The following is a 24,254-nucleotide window of genomic DNA, read 5'->3' as shown; positions in this document are numbered from 1 at the left end:
GTTGAATTAGGGTGGATGTCAGAGAACCAAAGCTGCACTAGCGCCCCCACTGGAGGGGTTCAGCACAGCAAATGTTAGTCTTTTGAATAAAATGTAATTTAGTTTCAGTGAATATTTATTCATCAGGAATATTTCAGTTATAGTCTAATTTTAAGTACTAAATAAAATTCGCATTTTATTCGACTAAATTTAGACCAAAAAACTATATGCGACCATTGGTCTTATTTTGCATGGCCCCGAAAGTAATTGCAAAAAATGAGTCCAAAAATGTGAACAATATCCACTCATATCCAGGAAGTTGATTATTATTTGGGCCATAGTATATAGTCATCTTAAAGATGTAAATCCTTGTTTTAATCAGGAATAAAATGGGAAAAAAAGTGACCAAAAATGGTAGAAAAGGTGGTGAAATTTGTTAAAAGTTGCAGATTAGAGTGGAACAATTAGTAGGAACAATTAGTTTAAACTGGCATATAATGGGGATGACAAATCGCCAATGTAGTTAAATTGTCAAAGGTAAGAAAGGAATATGGTGAAAAGAAGTTAAAAGTGACAATAATGGCTCAACATATGTGTCATTAGGTGGAAAAGTTGTGGAAAATGTTTGGAAAAAGCACTGAAATTTGATGGAGATTTTTCAGAAATGGTAGTAATGTAGCAAAAACACATTAAAAGAAGCAAAAATATGGCAAGTAAAAGTGATGGAAATAAGTTAAAATATGGCAAGTTTGGTGTATTTGCAGAAAAAGGATAAAAATAAGCAAAAATGGGCTCAAATTGTAAAAAATATATATTCTTAGTTTCTTGAAGGATCTGGCGACCACCGTCCCAGTGTCTCACGACCCCAAATGGGGTCCTGACCCCAAAGTTGAGAACCCCGATCTAGAGTAACATAAGTTAGATTTAGGACGCTGTGAGAATTGTTGGTACTTTATCTGTCTTATGGTCTGTTGAGAAACTCGTCCGCACCCTGAACTATAAACAGTAGAGCTGCCATCTTCCTCTGTGTCGCTTATGAAAACACAATCTTTCACCAACTTAAAAACACCATCAAGGCAGAGAGTTCCAGACTTTCAACAGGCAACACCTCAAACAAGGCTTAGCACAAAGGAATCAGCGTCTGATGACAGATAGTTACAGTTCAATGGACTTATGGTCAATCCTCTACATTTGTCAACCAACTGCCTTTTAGCATGTTGTTACTTTACACGAGTTTTTCCTGTTCATTTTCACAAAAAAGTCAAAAAATGTTTTTGCTACAATCATTTACGTGTTTCAGACATGGGTAACTGTTGGCCCGGGGGCCACATGCAGCTCTTTGTCTAAATTGTATGCAGCCCCCAAACACACAGAGCAACAGAAAAATACACAACATAACAGGAAATAATAATAATAAAAATAAACAATACTAAATTATTTCCAAATACACAGAAGACACAAAATAAAATAAAAAACACAGAATGAAACCAAAACCATAGAAAAATACACAACATTACACAAGAACACACAGGACCACAACAAAAATATATACAAAAATCACAGAAAAATATGATACAAAAATGACAACAACAAAAACACACACACACACACAAACACACAGAACAACAGAAAAAAAAATAAACAAAATGACCCCAAAATCATTCAAAGTTGAGGAACAATACAGAAGAACAGCAAAAACACAACAATTACCCTAAAACAGACAAGATGTTTACCAAAATACTAAAAAATAATAGAAAAACCACAAAAATTAACAACAAAACACATAAAGACAACAAAGCTCTTTGTTCCTTCCTGTATTAATGCTCAGATTGGTCATTGTTCTAAATGCTGACATGACATGAATGTTTTCCTCTGTCAAGGGTAACCCCGGTCAGTGGATGGAATTACGATCCACCTTGAACACAGAGTATTTTATTTTGAAAATAATCTGGATATTTTATTCTGTGTCTATGCAGTACTTCCACTACTTCATTCATTCATTTACTATAGTAACGCTGACAGCATCATCAGGAACATACAGTGAAACATTGTGCTCTCATCCCAGTGTGTGTGTGTGTGTGTGTATGATATATAGAGGTCTACCTGAATAGAAACACGTCTGTGATGTAATAAAGTGAAACTGATCAGAGCACTGTCCGTTTATCATCCCATAGATTAATATTGATCATCTCATGCTTTTACACATTAACAGTGTCATCAGCTTCTTGCATGTGTTCTTTTCTTCCTGCTTTTTCTGCAGCAACATTGTTGTTTTTGGTCTGAATTATGGATTTCAATTCTTAATATTTTTAAAGAATTATTCCTCGATAGTGGCCTAAGTTGCTTTACACAGTTTCTCCGTGATTGTGGTTGGTCTGACGCTGCAATCTCCCCGTGTCACAGGAGAGCGCACGTAGCCAAGCTGAAATCACCTGGGTTAGTGAACGTGTTTATATCCTGCTTCATAGTACAGCTGCTCTGTGACAAAGAAGGTTTGGTTTGGTGAAGCTAAAGGAGTGATATCAGGATATACTCTACATATCCAGCTTTGTAGTACAGCACCAAATGTTAGAAGACAGAAACATAATAAGGTCAGGTTTTTTTTTAAATTGTCCGACTGGAAGTTGCTGATTTCAATTTCAATTTTTTTATCTAAAAAACGTAAATCAAATAAGCACTAATTTTTCTGTTTTTTGATTTCCTTTCCTAAATGGAAAATCCAATGACCAAAACATACACTGACTTTTGGTATGTCTCTATCTTTAATGTTAAATGTATACACAAAATAATGCTGAAACACACAGAACACGTCAGTCAGTATTTATTCTAAAATGTTTGTGTAAAAAAAAAAAGTGAGGTGAGTTTGGACTGACATACCAACTGAAAGCACGTAGAGCGGACACATTATCAACATTCATGTCATCATTTAGAACAATAACCAATCTGAGCATTTATACAGGAAAGAACAAAGAGTTTTTATAGTAATTCTGTGTGTTTTTCTATCATTCTGTGGATGGTTGTTGTTGTCTTCCTCATTGTGAAGCATTTTGTGCATTTCTGTAGTCCTTTGTGTATTTATCTTGTAAAATATATGTTTTTTGGAGTCATATTGTGTATTTGTGCTGCCGTTTTGCTTCTTCTTCTTCTTCTTCTTCTTCTTGTGTACACTAGTTAAAATCACTACTCCTCTCTTATTCGTGAACGGATCGGGCTGAAATTTGGTAGCTAGAATCTATGGATGTGTACGCATTGAGCCCAATTTTTGATTTGGGGCCCAGGGGGGCCCCAAGGGACCCCAAAAGAAAGAAAAAACAAAAGTCGATTTCTCATTTATTTGCCTGTCAAATATTACGACGGTTGATGGTACAGAATTATTGGCACATACCGATATATAAATGGGGCCCGGGGGCCCACCTCGGTCATTTCCAAATTTCTGGGAACATAGTCACGTGATATATTGTTAAGGTAATTCAACGTAGATTACAATTATGCCTCGCACAATTCAATTAGGTGCCAAAGGGGCCCAACTCTCTTTTTTTGGCAATTTTTCATTTATTTGTGAGCCCCCCGGGGGCCCCATTTTTTAACTAGGTGGAACCGAGTCATTTGACTGAATTCTCGGGAACGCTGTAGTTCATCCCAACTTGTTTAATGTTTTCTTGCTCTTGTTTTTTTTTTTCTGTCATTTTGTACAAGGCTGCCATCTGCCTATGTCTGACGTAGAGTTGGGGAAAAGTGAGGAGAGGGAGTAAAAGGCCAAAGACAGGCTGACAGAGAGCAGCACCTGTCGAGCAGGTTGGATTGGATACATGAGGTGGGTGGGGATGGGGAAGAAAAACAGAATGAGCACAACAACTGCTGAGCAGACGTTTAAACCTTTAAGATGAGAATCAGCTGCCAGAAAAGTAGAATCTGATCCCAATCCTTTCACATCTGAATCTATCTGTCGTCTGAAACAGGTAAGCTTTGTTAGAACCAAACTTGTTTTTTACACAATATGCTGCTCACTTTAGGAGAAGGATTGAATGTTTTCTGGTTCCTAGGGATGGTTGGTGTGGTGCATTTCAACCATCCATTGTTTAGAGGCTGGGGTTCTTGTAAAGTTCTGTAAAAGAAAAAAAAAACGAGGAACCAAAAAAGACCAAAAATTTGAGAATTGAAGACGTGACTGACACGCTGTCACAGACTGGTGCTGCTGACGTGTGATGATGTGCTGCTTTTTGTGTCATTTTCAAACCTCTGTGTGGGTATTTTAGTTCAGTCAAAACTGTGAGCTTATTTAAAGGCCAGAATCATACACTTCAACATTTTATTCCTTATTATTTTTCAAAGATTTACACAATAATTACCAACGGCTGCATGGGGTGCAGATTGTAAAGTTGCACATGCTAAAAAAACAGCAACATTTAGCAACATACCACGTTTAAAACATGTGTGAATTTTTTTTTTTTAATGTTACTTTTGACCAGATTTACAGCAATATTTGTGAAATGTGGGATATTTTTTTTCTCGTAAAATATAATGTCAATGCTAAATCTAAATGTAATTGTTAAATGTAAATGTTAAATCTAAATCTAAATTTCTATGATAAGTATTAAATCTAAATCTAAATGTGACATTTAAATCTAAATCTAAATGTGACATTTAAATCTAAATCTAAATGTGACATTTAAATCTAAGTTTAAATGTGACATTTAAATCGGAATCTAAATGTTACTTTGAAATATCAATGTTAAATCTAAATTTTAATGTTGTAAATTTTAAATGTAATTCTAAATGTTAACTCTATTAAATGTTAATAAATGTTAAACTTTCACCCCCTACTTCATTTTGGGACTCATCATAGCAACCCATTATATAGCATTATTTCGCTTTTATTGTATAATCTTTTCCCTTATTTGACTAAAACAGTGCTTATTTGAACTATGGTTTGTTTTATATCAGAGTACATTTACATTTGTACTGAAAGATCAATTCTAGCATTTTTAGGAATAACTTGTCTAATAAATCAATTGTCTCTGCCTGTTTATAGATATATAATTGACAGTAACAGACACGTTACTGTCCCTCATTGTTCTAGAAAACCAACTGGACAGTAAATGTATTAAAATTCAGGATGAGTTTCTTTCTGTATTTTTTTCAGTAATCATTGAGCAATGCTGTGACGTTTTCAAAGAACTTCTGTGTTCAAAGTATGAGGAAAACTTGCTTTTGTCTAAGACGAGCAGACATTTCCCGTTTACTTTCTTTATTAAGTAAATAAAGTGACATCATAGTAAATAGACGGTACTTACAAAACCTGATTTTCTTGATCTTGTCAAACTGCAGTGAGTATTAGTAACTTAAGCATGGGAAGGTTTGAGAGAAAAAACGCAATAATGTTTACTTTCTGCATGTCTGGTGACAGAAAGGATGAAATCATTTAATAAACATATACAGTAGGTATTGATGTATTAAAACATAAGAAAGATGAGAGTCACATTATCTATTAGAAATACAACTAATTATGTAATGTAATATTTTTAGCTCATGGTTTCAACCTTCAACGTATATTAGCACGGTGGTTCTCAACCAGGGGTACGTGAACCCAGGGCTACTTAAACATGTTGAAGGGGGTACTTGGAAACATTTAGCAATTTATTTCCACCCTATTGAGTAATTTTATATATTGTTTCAGAAACTGTATGTGTCCACAAGACAGTTTTTCCACCAACCAATTTTCCTTCAAATCATTCTTAGTATGTTGAAAATTATTTATTTATTTATTTATTTATTCAGTTTATTTCCGACATGGTTGCATTCACAGAAGTTTTCTTTTTCTCTTTTTTTTTTTTGTACATGCCGAAAAAGGAGACGAGAGAACCAGTTTGCTTATCTGAGTCCCGTCCCCTATTTTAAACACAGAAAATTTACATCAGAGCTCGTCTCTCTGGTCAAACATTCTTTGGTTCTGAACACAATTTCATTTTTTTTTTTGTCCTTTTTGTGTAGGATTTATTCTCATCTGTAGTCAGTGTTGGCTTCTTTTTTTTTAATTTTTTTTTTTATTCTTCCTCTCCATCGTTGTTCGTGTCGTCCTTCTTCCCCATAGATTTCATTCCCAGACGTTGTTTGTGTTCCTCCAGTTCAAAAGAAAAGTTCATCTTCTTTCTCATTGATGTGTTGATCTCGTATTCTTCCAAAAATGTCTTCTGAGTTTTTTCTTTATATCGAGCCAAGTTTGCAGCTTGTTTTGTCTCTGCATCAAGGCTGTTCCAGCTGGTAATAGCTCTGTTGACAGTGCTGTATTTTCCAATGTTAGATTTAACCCTTTCTTGTATAAACACATTATTATGTCTTAGTTCATAAGCAGTGTGTTTGTACAGTATGTGAAACGTTTTTGTATTTGATATGGGAGTGTTTTTAGTGATGCCCTATATGCGAGAATTTGTGTGTTGTAGTGTATTATTTCTTGCAGTTTTAGGTATTTGGCCTTTTCAAATAGTTCATTTGTGTGTGCGTTGTGTGGTGCCTTATATAAAATCCTAATTGCTTTTTTTTGTAGTTTAAATAAAGGTTCAAGATACGTTTTGTAGGTGTTTCCCCAGATTTCTGAGCAGTAATTTAAATGTGACCCAATCAGGGAAGAATAGATTGTCTTCAGTGATGTGGTTTGTAGTATTTGTTGTCATTTCCATAGGATGAAGCTGCTTTTGACAACTTTGTTTTTAACTACTTGTATGTGCTTTTTCCAGGTCAGGGTCTCATCTATCCACACTCCTAGTGCTCTATATTCTTTTACTTGTTCAATTATATCCATGTCTAGTTTCAGTCTAATATTTTCTGTTATTTTTTTTATTTCCAAAGCTGATGAATTTTGTTTTGCTAACGTTTAGGGCTAGTTTATTTACATTGAGCCATGTTTGCATTTTTGATAGTTCCTCATTCGTCGTTTCTATTAGAGTTTTAATGTCTTTACCTGATCATAGGATGGTTGTGTCGTCCGCAAACAGCGTTAGTTTAAGGCAATTTGAGACTTTGAAAATGTTGTTTATGTATAAAATGAACAGTTTTGGCCCTAAAATTGAACCCTGTGGAACACCACATTGTATGGTTTGGCATATTGATATGTTTTGTTCAAAGTCCATATATTGTCTCCTATTTCTCATATACTGTAACTTTTAACCCAGTTTAGGGCGTTGTGCCTAATGCCGTAGTTTTGAAGTTTTTCTTCCAGAATATCATGGTTTATTGTGTCAAATGCTTTTTTAAGGTCCAAAAAAATGCCGAATACAAATAAATTATTTTCTAATGCATCTCTTATATTTTTCGTGGTATCAGTTATAGCCATTGCTGTTGAACGTCCTTTTCTGAACCCATATTGGCCTTCATGTAATATATTATTCTCTCCGATGAATTTTTCCAGCCTTTTCATGAACAGTTTTTCTAGAATTTTTGATAATTGCTGTCATATTGAAATAGGTCGATAGTTGGTGAAATCTCGTTTGTCTCCACTCTTGTGGATCGGTCTGATTTTTGCGATTTTCATTTGGTCTGGGAAAATACCATTTTTGAATGAGAGATTGCTGATATATGTTAGTGGTGGTGTTATTTCAGCTGTTATAGTTTTTAGTAGACTCATAGTTAGATTATTAACGTCTCTGTCTAATGTTTTTGAAATTTGAGTTTGTAATGATTGCTTTCACCTCTGCTTCCGTTACTTCTTCAAGTGTTAAATACTTCATTCTCTATATTCTCACTGTCAAAATGGTTCCATTTAAGTGTTGGATGTTGATAGATTCCTCTCCCAGTCTCCATTCCAATATTTATAAAGAAATTATTAAGTTCTTCTGCTATTTTTTTCTTATTGTATTCCTTTAAGTTGTTTATTATAAAGTGGTCTGTGGCTTCTTCTTTGCTTTTACGCATAGTTATGGAATTTATAATTTCCCAAAGTTTTTGGTTTTTGTTTTCATTCTCTTTTAATTGTTTTTCATAATATTCTCTTTTCTTTTCTCTTAGGAGAGTGTTGACTGTTTCTGTATTTTTTGTATCGTAGTTCTGTTTTCAATGTTTTATCTTTAAGATATTTTTTATATTGTGTATTTTTTTTTTTTTGCATGCGTTTGCTAATTTTTTATCAATCCAGGGTATTGTGTTTGTCTTACGGTTGATTGTTATTTGTTTCAAAGGGCAGCATGTATCATATATTGTAGTTATTATGTCTGTGAATGTGTCATATGCTCTGTTCACCTCCTGTTTTGTGTAAACCTTCCACGTTTCTGTTCTTATCTGTTGTTTAAAGTTTTCTAGCTGTTTTTCTTCTTCCAGTCTTTTGTAGGTTTTTGGTTCTAGTGTTTCTAGGTGGATGTTGTCGTTAGTATTAATGATTGTAAATATCGGTAGATGGTCAGAAATGTCATTTATTAATATTTCATTGGTTAGATCTGAATTTTGTATGTTTGTGAAGATGTTATCTATCAGTGTTGAACTGTGTTTATTGATTCTAGTTGGTTTCGTTATAAGAGGTTTTAGTCCATTTGTGTACATGTAGTTACTGAAGTCTTCAATGTGTGTGTTTTTTAAGGGATTTAGAATGTTTATATTGAAGTCACCACAGATCAATATGCTCTTGTGTTTAGCCTTTTCTATTATTTTGGTTAGGTTCTCATTAAATATGTCTATTTTACAAACAACAGATTAATATGTTATCTCACTTTTGTCTTGTTATTTTTACTGTTACACATTCCATTACTCCTTCCACAGTTGTACTCATCGACTCTAGTATCTCCATTTCATTGTTATCTTTTATGTATAATGCCACCCCACCACCTTGCTTATATAATCTGTTTTTACAGACAAATTTATATCCTTTTATTGTAAAATTCATACCTTTCTCTTCATTTAACCAAGTTTCTGACAGTGCTGTTATTTCAAACGTGTACAAGGTTGTAATGTAATCCTTAATGTTTTCAAACATGATCAAACATATTCACATATAAAACATGCAGTTTTCCTTTTCCTTTTATTCTATTTTATTCTGCTTTTGCAAGAAGATATTTTTGCATATATTGCTTGTTCTCGCACTGAAATAGAATGAGTTTGAATACAATTTACAATAAACATTCTGTTTCCTATTATATCTTGATTCTGACCTTAATTTAGAAAAAAAAAATGTTTAAGCTTTTGATTAAGCTTTAATCCACTCCACATTTCAACAATAGTGAGAAAAACAAGATTTTTTATTATAAGGTCAAAAAAACATTCTTAATAAAATGGTTTTGCTTTGTTTCTTTTGTTTGTTTTTTTTTTTTTTTGGGGGGGGTGGGGGGGGGCTGATCTCTCTTTTAATAAATAAAAATGAATGTCATTAATGATCCTATCCAACATTTCCCAACTAATTGGAACGTGGTGTTTTGAGTGATTTATATAGATTTTTATTTTATTTTCTGTTTGGTTTTTAATTGTCAATGTTGTGGATCATTTTTTGTATAATTTGCTAATGCAAAACATTTTTTTTTAAACAATGTCATCTAGCTTTTTTTTTTACTACTTTATTTACATTAAATACATCAATTCATAATCACATTAATATTTAGCTTAGGTGTTAGCTGCAGATATGGATTTAAGTGTCTGGTTGGACAAATGAAATACTGATAATGAATGACTCATTGGGTGCATCATTTCAGTTATATTATTATTTTATTGATATTGAGTATGCGTTTTATTATTATCAGTATAATAAATTATTACTTTAGTATCTCAGTATTTAATTACAGTATGATTTTGTTGCTGGTACACAGACAAATCCATCTTGATAAGCATGTCATTTGGTATTTTTAAATTACAGACGGAGGACAGAGATAAAATGTTTTTTTATTAATCTTTTATTTATACTGGCTCACAACCGGTTTTCCAAGCATTTATTTCTGAATTTAAATACCATACGACTTCATCAAGTGCTCAGAAAATAACAAAGCTTTAAAGACGTTTCTTCACTGACGACACAGCTGAGCAGAATAATTAAATATGTCTTATATTAAACAGACTGTCAGCATGTTAGTAAATGAGTCATCAAACATGTATATTAGTAAAGCGAGAAAGCAACAGGCATGCTCTGATTGGCTGCTTCATTAGTGACTGAGTGATGTCACAGGTCTGTTTTCAGTGAATTTTAACAGGAAATGAATTAATTCAGCAATTTTGACCATCAAAATATGGAAATCATACAGAAAACAAATTTATAGAGCAGTCAAGTGGACAAATTAATAAATGATCATTGTTAGTATGCAAATAAAAGGCTAGTCTTGTCTTTATATGAAAATTGAATTTATTACCATTGTTTGGTAATTTTGCATTGCATTCTTGTATATCTTAAGTTAGTGATTATTAGTCAGTCAGGTTTTCTTTCTTATTTTTATTTATACTTATTGTGTATCTCTAGAAGTCCAAACAGACAGAAGCAGGTGGGATTCAATAAGTCTTTCTTCTTTCCACTCCTTTTTCAGCAAACATATCATTGCAATTATATGTGTACATGGACAGTATATAATATTGTGAACATCTCTGATTGTTGTTTCCTTGTAGACAAAGAGTTTTTTTTCTTCCTTTTTGGGTTTTTTTTTTCTTGTCCCTGCTCGAAAAAAAAAAAAAAAACACTGATGGTGGTGAACATGTATAATAGCTGCTAATTAAGTGATGGGTGGTACTAATAATGGAGCTTAATGACAGCCTGTGCAGAGGCTCATTCAACATTTCAAAGCCTTTAAACTGACTGACAGAAGCTAAATAAACTATTTGATAAATCCATGACTCAGCAGCTTCTTCTCCTGCTATTTTGTTACTTTTCCATTCAACAATGTGTCAGTGTTTGTTTGTGGCACGTCACACGTGACGCTGTCTGCTCTATGTTGTTAGGTAACGCTGTTAATTCTAACTGTCAAAACAACACCAAAATGTAGCCAACCTGGCAACCCTGCCTCAGTCCTGTCTCGGCTCTGTTTTACACTCACAGTCATGTATTAGTTATTTTTATTCAAACCCATTTATTTGTTTATTATATAACAGAAGAGTGTTTCTCAAATGGGGGTACGTGTACCCCTGGGGGTATGCAACATGACAGGAGGTACTTGAGAGAGAGAAAGTGTAAAATCATCAAATGAAAGCATTAAAAATATGGAGTTTTATTACGTTTATTTTTAGTTAAAAATGACAATCATGATAACGATGATGGAAAGAATTTTGATTAGAACATGAAATGAAAACACAAGAGTCATTGTTGGTCCCATTCCACATCAGGCAGAAAATGATAAAAACTATACAAATAAATCAATTCACGAGACACTAAATACAGTTTCATTTCATTTATTCACTCGTTCATTTCATAATTATGCTCTATAATTGTTTTTTCATAGTACATCTGAGAAAAATGTTGTTGTAGGATAAAGGGGGTACTTGGATCCAGAAATAAGAGAAATGGGTACTTGAGCCAAAAACGTTCAAGAACAACTGTAATAAAACATAGGGATTGTTTGAAAAAGTGAGCATCCGGATGCGTTAAAAGACAAACAGACCAATAAAAAACCGAGAGTCCAGCACAAAGGCAGACGTAAGGCCACACTATCAGGTTGCCATGCACTGTTATGACACTACTGTACAGTAGTCAAGTGAGAGAATGACATTGTATTTTCTTGAAATGTTATTTTCTACTCAATATCATGATTTGTAGACAAACCTACTGACGTTAAGGGCTTGTTTGAAGGGACAGGGCCATCTCTAAGGGGGAATAAAGGGGAGAGCAGCAAAATGATGGTCCATTGTTCTATGAATCTGTGATAACCACATTTATTTATTCATCTGAATAATATCCACTGTTATCCAGGAACATTTACTATTATTATAGTCATTTTAAAGATGGAAATCCTTGTTTTGATCACAAATAAAATGGGTTCAAAGTGACCAAAAATAGTGGAAAAGGTGGTGAAATGGGATTTTTAAAAAAACACAGAAATTGGTTAAAAGTTGCAAATTAGAGTGAGTAAAAATGGACAGAACAAGTGGTCAAAAGGATTCAAAGTGGCAGTATTGTCAACTGGTAAATATTGGACATGACAAATCGTGAATGTACTAAATTGGGAAAAATGAGCATGATATATGGTGAAAAGAGGTTGAAAGTGACAATAATGGGTCAATATGTTACAATAGGTGGAGTTCATAAGTGCTGAAAATGTTTTGAAAGTGGAAAAAATGTACAGAAAAGGTATTGAAATGTGATGTAGAAGTGTCAGAAATGGGAGTAATGTAGCAAAAATGCATTAAAAGGAGCAAAAATATGGTAAGAAAAAGTGATGAAAATAGGGCAGGTTTGGTTTAGTTAATAAGCACAAATGGGCTCAAACTGATAAATTTGAGCCGAGTTTCTTGAAGACATCTGGCAACACCCCCTCCCAGTGTCTCATGACCCCACAATGACGGACATGAAGCTATCTGGTTGCCATACACTGTTATGAGGCTACTGCACAACGTAGACTGTTGTCAAGATAATGGCATTGCATTTTCTTGAAATGTTGTTTTCTACTGAATACCATGACTTGCAGACACACCTAGTGACGTTAGAAGGTCTTGTTTAACCTGTTTCTTTCCTCTGATTACAGTCTTTCTGCTCTACAGCGATGGCTCTACCCGCTGCCTTTTTGTCTGAAGATCAGTTCACGTGTTCAATCTGTCTGGAGGTATTCAACAAACCAGTTTCAACACCATGTGGACACAGCTTCTGCCAGTCATGCATCTCGTCCTACTGGGACAGAGGAGGAAAGGGAGGGAACTCCTGCCAGTGTCCCATCTGCAAAAAGTCTTTCCGCAAGCGGCCGGAGCTACACATCAACCGGGCCCTTCAGGGAATCACGGAACAATTCAAGCAAGTGGCTAACGCTAGCATGTGGACAGATCAAAGCATGGGACAAGTGGACAATCCCAACTCAAACGTCCATCCCAATCAGTCAGCCCTGTCTCAGGCTCAGAGAACGGGGGAGATGCCAGATGGAATCTTTGCTGAGATGATGACACGTTTTCAAGGACTGTCGGCATCTGGAGTTCCTTCAGCCACCATCTCTTATCCCAGCGAGCCCCAAAGTCCAAGTCGAGTCAACGTTCATCTGGCATTTAATTCCCAAAGCATGGACCATGGGAGCCCACCCCCAGCATACTCCACTATCCGCAGGTACCGCTACAAGTTCATTCAGAACAGACTGACTGTGTTCGAAATGTACTATACACTACAAACTGAATGAGTATATACTGTTTACTATAAGTATCGGTAAGTAAGATTAGGATGGTGACCGTTCCCACTTGAGTATACATCCAAGTTTCCCAAGATGCATTTGGAACCGACAAGAACAAAAACCTGAAGCACACTGAGGCTAAATATCTCTGTTGATTCTCCACCTTTGAAAGTTCTGAAAGCATTTTAAAGGTGCAGTATTATGAGAAATTAACTTTCTAATGGTTGTAGAAAGTCAGCTCCAAACGGGCCAGTTGGATCTATCTCGCGTTATGACATCATAATGCTGAAACTCCTCCTGACAATCCTGGCTCCTCCTAACCTATAGGAATGTGAGCTCCTCCCTCTCAAACTACCTCACATGTTAAACAAACATGGCAAAGGCAGTTAATATCTTTACGTTCAGTATATAGATAATCTGGAGTGCTGCATGAGTGCTCCCAATCAGTTTCACTTTTAGTAGCCGTTACATCACCTCGTATCACCTTTATGACATGATCTGATGTGGTTGTGACCCAATGCGACGCAGTGGTTGGACAAAAAAATTACTATTAACTTAAATGCACTATTCCTGTGGTCAGAAGAGGTGAGGAGGAGAAGGAAGTGACTTAATGCTTTATTCTCCTGCGATAATAAAGATACACTCTGCAACAGCGATTGTCGGACTCACAATCACAATAGCCGCTTAAACAGCCATGTGTTTTAATGTAATGTGCAGTTTTTTGGCTGAAAACAAAAATATAAGTGTGTGTATAGCAAAAGAAAATCACTATGGTAATAAAGCTGTGGTGTGGAGTGTGTGGTCTAGAGACACGCCCACTCATGCATATGCATGAAGACCGCAAAACAGCCCGTTTTTATAAGCGTCACAAAAGTGACTTTTCAAAGTGCTAAAACCCCAGAAAACAGCTGAATTTGGCAAAATAAACCTCAAATACTTTGTTGTTGGGGTTCTTAGAACAAATGGAGATGGGTGAAAAATAGCATAATACTGGACCTTTGACTAAAATATCAAGAGTTGGACAAGAAATCAATCAACAACACAACTTCATACCCAGGGCCGGCTTTAGGTCATTCTGTGCCCTACGCAAGAGTGGGCTTTAACCGCCCCCTCAAATAAATAAATAAAAAATAAACATTTTTTTTTCTTCTTTTTTAAGTCTATACACAGTATGTACACATTATTATTTATTTTAAATGTCATGACAAAACAATGCAATTCTGCAACACAACAAACCATTGGAAAAAAAAAATACAACCTATTTTTAAAATGTAAATAATACACTGTAAAACAGCTACAGGTATAGTAAAATGTCCAGAGGGAACATCAACAGCAATTGTGCAAAATCCTAAAGCAATGCAGAAGTTTAAATAAAATATAAAAGTTCTACTTTCCTGTTTAGTTTTACTAGTCAGTAGCAAACATCTTAAAACCAAAAAAACACAATGTGCAAAGCCCTGCGATGGACTGGCGCCCTGTCCAGGGTGTACCCCCGCCCAGCGCCCAATGAGAGCCGGAGATTGGCACCGGCAGACCCCCGCGACCCTGTAAAACAGGAGCAAGTGTGTTTGAAAATGAAGGGATGGATGGACAATGTGCAAAAAACACAATAGAAATATAGAGAACAAAAATTTAAATGAAATAAATATAAATATACATAAATATGGGCAGAAGATCAGCAGGTAAAGTTACAGATTTTTAATTTTTAAATTTTTAATTACGAGAATACATGTACAGTACAATGATGGTAAAGGTTGTGTTTCACGTTTATTATATCTTTTGAAATTATTATTATTATTATTATTATTATTATACATTTTATTTGGGGCTGGGTGCAATTTGGCGCCCTCTGGCAGCCGCCTGTGTTGCCTGTCAGGAAAGCCGGCCCTCGCACCAATACATTTTTTTCAGCAGAAAAAGTTGTTTTGGGTTTTAGTTGAATTTGGTTCACTTCAGTGCTCTAGCGCCCCCTGTATGCCAGTGGTAGTATATGATGAAGGAGTTTAGAGCTTTTCCAACATGGCAGTAGCTCTGGAACTCTTCTCCATGACCTGTAATCAGGGCTAGGGTCAATTACAATTGTAATTGAGTATTTGATAATTATTTACAATAACGGCATAATAATAATTGCAATTGTAATTGCAAAATTGTCTTGCTGTTTTAAACCTAATTGAATTGTAATTGAGTCCAGATAATTGACTTTGTAATTGTAATTGGCATAAAACTGGGGAACCATGTTACAGTTCCATGGTTTACACCAGGGTTGGGGTCATTTATAACGGTAATTGTGAAATTGATAATAATTGCAATTATGATGATTTAATTATATTTGTAATTGCAATTGGAAAAGTCTGTTGCTGTTTTAATTTTATTGAATTGTAATTATAATTGGCATGGGAATTCTATAAAAACTGTCATTTACCATTTAATTAAACGCAAAACTGGGCAACCACATTACAGGTCTATGGCTTAACAATTATTAAAATATGTTTCATACCAAGTTTATCTGTCAGTGAATCATTTTAACATTTAACAAAAATGTAATTTAGGGGTATAGTGTTAGAAAAAAGACTCAGACGTCCACACCAAAAACATTAAAATCAATATTTTCATGGATAAGGAAGCCTAACAAGGTAACCAACAGGTAAATAACAAATTAGATGATAATAATTTTTTAGTCTATTTTAGAGCTGATTTAAACCCCGTTTTTATAAGAGATGCTAACAGAAAGCTAACGCAAGAGGAAGGTTACGTTTTATGGGTTTATTTATGAAAGCCCACTACCAGTGGTTATAGGATATAGTGGTTAGGATATAAGATCTAAAATCCCCTTTAGCTTTTATTTGGATCCTGCAAACACTGAAGCAGATGTTCTGTTGGCTTCCTTTCTGTGACAGGCACAGTGTGAGCAGTGCTGAGGACCCCGCATTCAATCTGCCTCTTTGCCCCGTCCACCGGCGTGAGTTGGCCTTCTTTTGTCGAACGGACAACATCTGTCTGTGCAGCATCTGTAGCAACGCAGCAGAGCACAAAGAACACAATATCACACCTGCCAAAAGGGAGTGGTTCATCAAGAAAGTATGTGTGCCTGTGTTATATGACCTAATGCCCCCATGTGTCATTTAGGGTGATTTTAACATTATATTTAAAGTCTCTAAGTATTATTGAGACTTGTATAAGAATAACTTGTTTTTGGTATGTTGAGTGGCCTTAATGTGTCATAAAAAGCAATGGTTCTGAAATTTTTATGCCCCCGACCCCCAAAAAAAGGTTCCAGAGTCCGGGGACCCCCACTGTAGCTGAAGGTGGTTGAACACAGACATGAACATTGAAGAACAGTCATGTGGAGACAGGACCATCTATAAGGGGGAATAAAGGGGAGAGATTTTTGGGGTCCATCCATAAAGTCAGTAAAATGATGGTCTATTGTTCTATGAATCTGTGATAACCACATTTATTTATTCATCTGAATAATATCTACTGTTATCCAGGAACGTTTGGGGCGACCGTGGCTCAGTGGTAGAGTGGGTCATTCAATAACCAAAATAACCCACATTGCCTCGTATGAATGGATATGAATTGTGAGTGAATGTTGGTGGTGGTCAGAAGGTCCATAGGCGACAAGTGGCCCACGCTTCTGTCAGTGTGCCACAGGGCAACTGTGGGTACATTGTAGCTTACCACCGCTGGTATGACTGATGTGAGTGACTGGTGTGAATGAATAATGGTTTTTGTATGCGCTTTGAGTCGCCTCAAAAAAATCGCTATATAAATCTAAGCCATTATACTAAGTTTATTATTATTTGGGCCATAGTATATAGTCATCTTAAAGATGGAAATCCTTGTTTTAATCAAAAATAAAATGGGTTAAAAGTGACCAAAAATAGTGGAAAAGGTGGTGAAATGGGATTTTTTAAAAAACACAGAAATTGGTTAAAAGTAGCAAATTAGGATGGACAAAAATGGACTGAAAAAGTGGTTAAAAAAAAAGTTCAAAGTGTCAATATTGGAACAATTAGTTTAAACTGGCAAATTAAGGGCATGACAAATCGTGAACGTGGTTAAAATGGTAAAAAAATAAATAAATAAATAAGCATGAAATATGGTGCAAAGAGGTTAAAAGTGACAATAATGGGTCAACATATGTGACATTAGGTGTAAAAGTGGTGGAAAGGGTTTATAAGTGTTGAAAATGTCTTGAAAGTGGAAAAACTGGGCAGAAAAGATATTGAAATGTGATGGAAAAGTGTCAGAAATGGAAGTAATGTAGCAAAAATATGCAACATTAGGTGTAAAAGTGTTGGAAAGGGTTTATAAGTACTACAACACTCCCTTCAACACTAAGACTAAAAAAACATCTCATAGAAATGGTTTCAGGTTTGTACGAGCATCTCATCGCCCTGTTTTTCAAACACGATAGTAAAGACGAGTCACGATTTAGGGATTTGTTCCTTTCAGATGACACCACAGTTGGTCCATCATGAAAAGTGAAACAGGTTTGAGTGAGGATGGTCTCCCAGTCTCTCTTTAGTTTAGTTTATTGTTTGTTCTGTGGTGTTTTCCAGTCTCAGGTCGGGATTGCAGACATGGAGCTGAGGGATCTCATTGAAGAAAGGGAGAGGAAAGTGGAAGAATTACAGAATTCTCTGAAAGGAATACAGGTGAGTGATTTTTCACGTTCAGTCCTGAGATATTACAGACATTCATTTTATATTCATTTCAAATAACATAACTGGATTTTGTTCAGTAGCCGAGTTGTTGATAAAGAATGACAGCGCTAAACTAAAACATAGCTGAATGTATGTGACAGGCTGCAGCTCAGAGAGAAACAGAAGGAGCCGTTTGTGCCTTCACCAAACTCATCTCCACAGTAGAGTGCTGCCAAGCAGAAGTCCTGGAGGTCAATGCACCACAAAAAACTATTTTAGAAAAAACCTGAGCTGTTCTCAAACAAAACGTTATTCCTCTGTATTCTCAGGTGATAGAATTGAGTCTCCGAGCAGCTGAGGGCAGAACCCAGAACCTCCTGAAGGACCTGCAGGAGGAGATCGCTGAGCTGAAGAAGAGGAGTGATGCACTCAATCAGCTGAGTCACTCTGAAGACTACGTCCTCTTTCTTCAGGTACACCAAGAAGAGGATTCATATAGATATATATATATATATATATATATATATATATATATATATATATATATATATATATATATATATATATCACTCCCTAGAGGGCACTGATACAAAATTTACTAAAATATTAAACATTTGGGTCAAATGTTACATTGATGAGAGATCTTCAAATTTGTTTTTCTCTTCTATGCTTTTACTTATTGTAATATTGTAATCTAATAATCTAAGGACCAAAGAAAAGGCTGCAAGCTAGTTCTTCACTTTGCTACCATGGTGGCTAGCTATCTAAGAGTTTAGATTAAATAAATAATCATTTCTACATTTTCTTTAGCATTTGTTGTTGTACGATTTTGTTGGTTGTCGTACAATTTTGTTGGATGTTGCAAGAGTTTGTTGGTTGTCCTATGGTACAAGTTTATTTTTCAATTTTTGTTTGTTGTCACATGATTTTGTTGGTTTTTGTATAATTTTGTTGTTTTATGTATGATTTTGTAGTTTGTTGTTTAAATTTGTTGCTTGTATGATTTTGTATTTTGTTGTATGATTTTGTAAGTTGTCATCTGATTTTGTAGTTTGTCGTACAATTTTGTTGGTTTTCATATGATTTTGTTGGTTGAAGTACGATTTTGTTGTTTTTCATACAGTTTTTGTGAGTTGTTGGATGATTTTTTTGGTTTTTGTATGATTTTGTTGGTTTTTGTATGACTTTGTTGGTTGTCCTACAATTTTGTTTGTTGTTGTATCATTTTGTTGGTTGTTGTCTGATTTTGTTGGTTGTATGATTTTGTAGTTTATCGTATGATTTTGTTGGTTGTCGTCTGATTTTGTTGGTTATCATATGATTTTGTGAGTTGTTGTATGATTTTGTTGGTTATTGTATAATTTTGTTGGTTTTCATATGATTTTGTATTTTGTTGGATGATTTTGTTATTATTGATGTTACGATTTTGTAGTTTGTCATACGATTCTGTAGTTTATCGTATGATTTTGTTGGTTGTCGTATGATTTTGTTGGTTGTCGTATGATTTTGTTTGTTGTTGTATGATTTTGTTGGTTGTCGTATGATTTTGTTGGTTGTCGTATGATTTTGTTTGTTGTTGTATGATTTTGTTGGTTGTCGTATGATTTTGTTTGTTGTTGTATGATTTCGTTGGTTGTCGTATGATTTTGTTGGTTGTTGTATGATTTCGTTGGTTGTCGTACGATTTTGTGAGTTGTATGATTTTTTAGTTTGTCGTATGATTTTGTAGGTCGTCTTATGACACAAATTTGTTTTTCCATTTTTTGTGGTTATGTTGTGTAAAATTTCAGTAAATAATAAATTCATTAAACTTGTTTTTCGTTTTCTACTTTAATGGCGTGTGATGCATGAATGAATGTGAACAAAATGATTGTAAATAATTTTTAAAGAATACATAATATTTTCAACATTTACTAGCATTGAAATAAAAAACCATGATGTGTGACATTAGTGATGGTTCCCACAGCTGCACTAGATTCATTTATCAGCCCATATCTTTTACAGAGAATTATTTTAAAGATTATGATGATCTCCAGTTGTACCTGAAGATCATCTGAGGAATCATATTTCTCAAAGATACAGTTTACAGAAATTTAAATCAAAGTACAAAGTGTGACTTCTAACCCTGTTCTGATCTGAGAATAATACATTTAAATGTAATATAAAGTGGTTTTTCTCTGGCTCTATCTGCAGATGTTTCCTTCTCTGTCGTCTCGTCCTCAAACTAAGACCTGGTCCGGGGTCTCGGTTTCATCCCCTATGACGTCAGGGGTGGTCCACAGCACCGTCACGCAAATGATGGATCGCCTGCAGGAAGACATACGCAAACTCCCAGAACTCTGTAAGTTCTAGAGTTGAATGTAATCCAATGAGCACAAAGCAAGTCATTATTCTGAGTTAGCGAAGTCATAGTTATGAGAGAGAAATCATAATTATGAACATTTGCAGCAGTTACAATTCTTCATTACACTTTGAATAAAAATACGTCTTCATTGGAAAATGATTCTGTCACACGTCTGTATGTTTTTTTTTTGCAACTTTACATAATAAATAATGTTCTCATAATTATGACTTTCTATCTCATAATTATGACTTTCTATGTTATAATTATGACTTTCTTTCTCATAATTATGAATTTTTATCTCATAGTTATGACTTTCTCATAATTATGACTTTATATTTTATGGTTATGACTTTCTTTCTCATAGTTATGACGTTCTATCTCATAGTTATGACGTTCTATCTCATAATTATTACTTTCTATCTCATAATTATGAATTTATTAACTCCTAATTATGACTTTCCATAGTGATTTTTTATTTTCAGTGGTGGAAACAGGTTTTCATATTATCACCTTCTATTGGAAGCAGCAGGTAAAGCTTCTGTTTTTGTTTTTTTGACAGGTCAGCGTTCTACTTTAGATCAATCTGTACCCAGACCCAGCACAAGTAAGAAAATCTAATCACAAATATTATTCAATCCTACATTTTATCTGTTGATGTTGTGGCACATTCAGGCTAAATCTTTTCTCTTCTCTTTGCAGAGGTGAAAAGAGTTCAGGAATATGCAGGTAAAACAAGTTCCCAGCCTGTTTTTGTTTGATTTGTCAGACAAAAAAACCCCGAACAAACGAGCGTCCCTCTTTGTGCTTTCGTTAGCTGACATCACGTTGGACCCAAACACGGCCCATCCACGTCTGATCATCTCTGGAGATGGAAAACAGGTCCACTGTGGAGAAAACCACCAGCTGGTCACAGACACACCGGAGCGCTTCGACAGAGTGGTGTGTGTGCTCGCACACCAAGGATTCAGCTCAGGACGCCACTACTGGGAGGTGGGTGGGCCCATAGATATCTATAATAAAGCCTTTAGTATAGATATCTAAGGGTGGACCACAGTCTGGAAACAGGTTCATTCACAATCATCAGGAACTGAACCACCTGATGTAACTGGACAGCGTTCTATCCGCTCCAGGATTCATTTTGTTTGGGTCGGTGTGAAAACGCAAACCAAATCTAGAGCAGATCAGGCAGAGGCGGAGTTTGAGGTTCTTGTCAGTGGTGGCAAAAGAAACAGTAGAATTAAATACATAGACTGTCTCGGAATGTGTGTAACATATACAATAATGTGAAAACGATCAGTAACATAATTGATGATGTTGACCACAAAAATTTGCGTTGAAGCAACAAAAGAAGAACCAACCTAAAGTCTTCAAAGTTTGGGACCATTTCACTGAAAACTAACATATGTGACATGAAACTAACAGTAATACATAATGTTTTATGGCATGTAAAATATTTGTATATTATGTATATTATATTAAGAATTTTATTTTTTTAATGGATTTGGGAAAACTGTAATGAAAACCCTTGATCACTTTGATTGTACTTAGATTGTTTTGGCCGCTCTCGAGGAGTTTCCTCTGATGGAGAATTGATTGACAGCTGCATAAAAACACCGTAAAACATGACAAACGGCTCGTATGCAGACAGAAAGCAGTGAGTTATTTAATGTCATTTCAACAAATGACCCGCGCACTTCAATAGGCACACTGCATATTTTTAGTTTGATCAGATGAAGACTTTTTGAGATATGGCCAATTTAGTGAGGTATGTTTGTGCGTCCTTATTTTTAATAATAAATAATAGAACACAAAATGACAGAAAATGCGACAAAACAACTGTAAAAATACACAAAATGACTCCAGAAAACATACAAAGTTAGAGAAAAATACACAATAGGACAACAAAAATACACAAAGCAACAAAAAACAATGAAAAAATACAGAAAATGACTCCAAAAAACATTAAAAATAACAACAAAAATTCACAAAATGAAAGATAAATACACAATATGACTCCAAAAACACACACAACAACAATAAAAATACACAAGAATTAGAGGAAGATAAAGGCATATGAAATGATGGTCATTAATCTAATGCTGACATGAATGTTGATCATGTGACCCTCTAATCAGATACAATCACATGTTTGTGATCGGGGGCCAAATCCGGCCCTTGAAAGCTCCAAATTTGGCCCGCAGGAAAAAGTAAAAATGACAGCGAGAACATGACTTATTGTGTAAATCATCAAATAATTCAGTTGTAAATATCTCAGTATCTTCAAATACACACATTTAATTAAGCTGCACATTTTTCCCATGATTGTATCACATGATGGCCAAAAACTTACAATATTCCTCAAATTATTCCCCAAAATTTCCCCAAATGAAATAAAAATTAGTCACAAAATCAAGAAAATTAAAGATCCTGCAGGACTGATATGTGTCACTTATTGCTTGGATATTGTTGGTGCTGTACATACTTTATATACTATTATATGTGGAAGTGCAAATAAAAATGCTGGCCCACTTTTTAATAGCAAGTGGCCCACTTGGGATTTAACTGGTCCATATTTGGCCCCCAGAACCAAAATGAGTTTGACACCCCTGCTTTAAATGATCTGCTTTTATTTGAATGTTAATTTTGAAGAAGAGAAGTGGGAGCTGTGCTCTGAAAATGGTCTTTAATGAGGGTCTGTATCACCACATGTTGTTCCAGGTGGAGGTGGGCGATAAGACCGACTGGGACCTGGGCATTGCCAGTCAGTCCATTAACAGAAAAGGTAAAATCACAGTGAGTCCTGCCAATGGATACTGGTTCCTGAGCCTGAGGGACCAGATGGACTACGCCTTCAGAACAGAACCATCTACCAACCTGATGGTCAGCATCAGACCCTCCCGCATCGGGATCTACGTGGACTGCGATAAGGGACTGGTGTCGTTCTACAACGTGGAGGCCAGACTTCTTCTCTACACGTTCACCGATAGCTTCACTGACGTCGTCCACCCTTTTTTCAGCCCCTGCACCAACAGATCAGGAAGAAACCAGGCACCACTTATTATCTGCCCTGTGGCTGTGACTGACCAATGACTGACCAATGACTGACCAATGACTGACCAGTGACTGACCAGTGACAGACCAATGACTGACCAATGACAGACCAATGACTGACCAATGACTGACCAATGACTGACCAATGACAGACCAATGACTGACCAATGACTGACCAATGACTGACCAATGACTGACCAATGACTGACCAATGACTGACCAATGACTGACCAATGACAGACCAATGACTGACCAATGACTGACCAATGACTGACCAATGACAGACCAATGACTGACCAATGACTGACCAATGACAGACCAATGACTGACCAATGACTGACCAATGACTGACCAATGACTGACCAATGACACACCAATGACTGACCAATGACACACCAATGACTGACCAATGACTGACCAATGACTGACCAATGACAGATAAGGAACTGATCTTTGATGAGAACAATGTATGAAACAGACGAACAAAATGACATCACATCCCGTCATAGAACACAGATATAATAATAATATTAATAATAATAACTATGATTTATGTAGCTCTGTTTTCAAAGACACTCAAACCACGTACAGAAACCATTATTCATTCACACCAGGCATACGGGAGGTAGTAAGCTACAATCTAGCCACAGCTACCCTAGAGCATACTGACAGAAGCGTGGCTGACCACCAACATTCACGCACAATTCATACCCATTCATACGAGGCAATGTGGGTGAAGTGCCTTGCCCAAGGACACAACGATGAACAAACCCCCGACCGTTCTGTTATTGAACAACCCACTCTACCACTGAGCCACGGTCACATGATCTAGAGCCAAATACCACCCTGTCGTCATCTCATGGAACTTGTACTGACCAGATAAAACTGATGTTAGTAAAAACGCTGCAGCAGAATCAGACTACAAGGTAACGTCCTGGGATGTCTGTATACAAACTGACCCTAATCTGTTTC

General features: G+C 35.6%; 1 protein-coding gene across 2 annotated transcripts; it reads left to right on the top strand.

Annotated features, from left to right (window-relative positions):
- The first annotated feature begins 3,804 nt into the window (after positions 1–3,804).
- LOC114471319 (E3 ubiquitin-protein ligase TRIM39-like) lies at positions 3,805–23,435 on the top strand. 2 transcript variants are annotated; one of them, XM_028460059.1, is made up of 11 exons: positions 3,805–3,938; positions 12,612–13,177; positions 16,136–16,316; positions 17,804–17,899; positions 18,049–18,138; positions 18,217–18,360; positions 20,081–20,228; positions 20,791–20,835; positions 20,931–20,957; positions 21,046–21,221; positions 22,950–23,435. In XM_028460059.1, the coding sequence occupies exons 2-11, from the start codon at positions 12,630–12,632 to the stop codon at positions 23,319–23,321; spliced, it is 1,827 nt and encodes a 608-aa protein (XP_028315860.1). In that variant the 5' UTR covers positions 3,805–3,938; positions 12,612–12,629; the 3' UTR covers positions 23,322–23,435. The 2 variants fall into 2 exon arrangements, with proteins under 2 accessions (XP_028315860.1, XP_028315870.1); XM_028460069.1 differs by having other exon boundaries at positions 3,826–3,938; positions 12,628–13,177.
- Positions 23,436–24,254: the final 819 nt, after the last annotated feature.

Source organism: Gouania willdenowi, chromosome 1, assembly GCF_900634775.1.
Source record: "Gouania willdenowi chromosome 1, fGouWil2.1, whole genome shotgun sequence".
Lineage (NCBI taxonomy): Eukaryota > Metazoa > Chordata > Actinopteri > Blenniiformes > Gobiesocidae > Gouania > Gouania willdenowi.
Note: the sequence above shows the minus strand (reverse complement) of the source record. Positions and strands in the feature narration are given on the sequence as shown.

Bases quoted from the DNA above. Each gene is read 5' to 3' on its own strand.
- LOC114471319 (XM_028460059.1), top strand. From the start codon at position 12,630: ATGGCTCTACCCGCTGCCTTTTTGTCTGAAGATCAGTTCACGTGTTCA. The intron at 20,836-20,930 runs GTAAGAAAATCT...TTCTCTTTGCAG, and splicing joins TGTACCCAGACCCAGCACAA to AGGTGAAAAGAGTTCAGGAA. The intron at 21,222-22,949 runs GTGGGTGGGCCC...ATGTTGTTCCAG, and splicing joins CAGGACGCCACTACTGGGAG to GTGGAGGTGGGCGATAAGAC.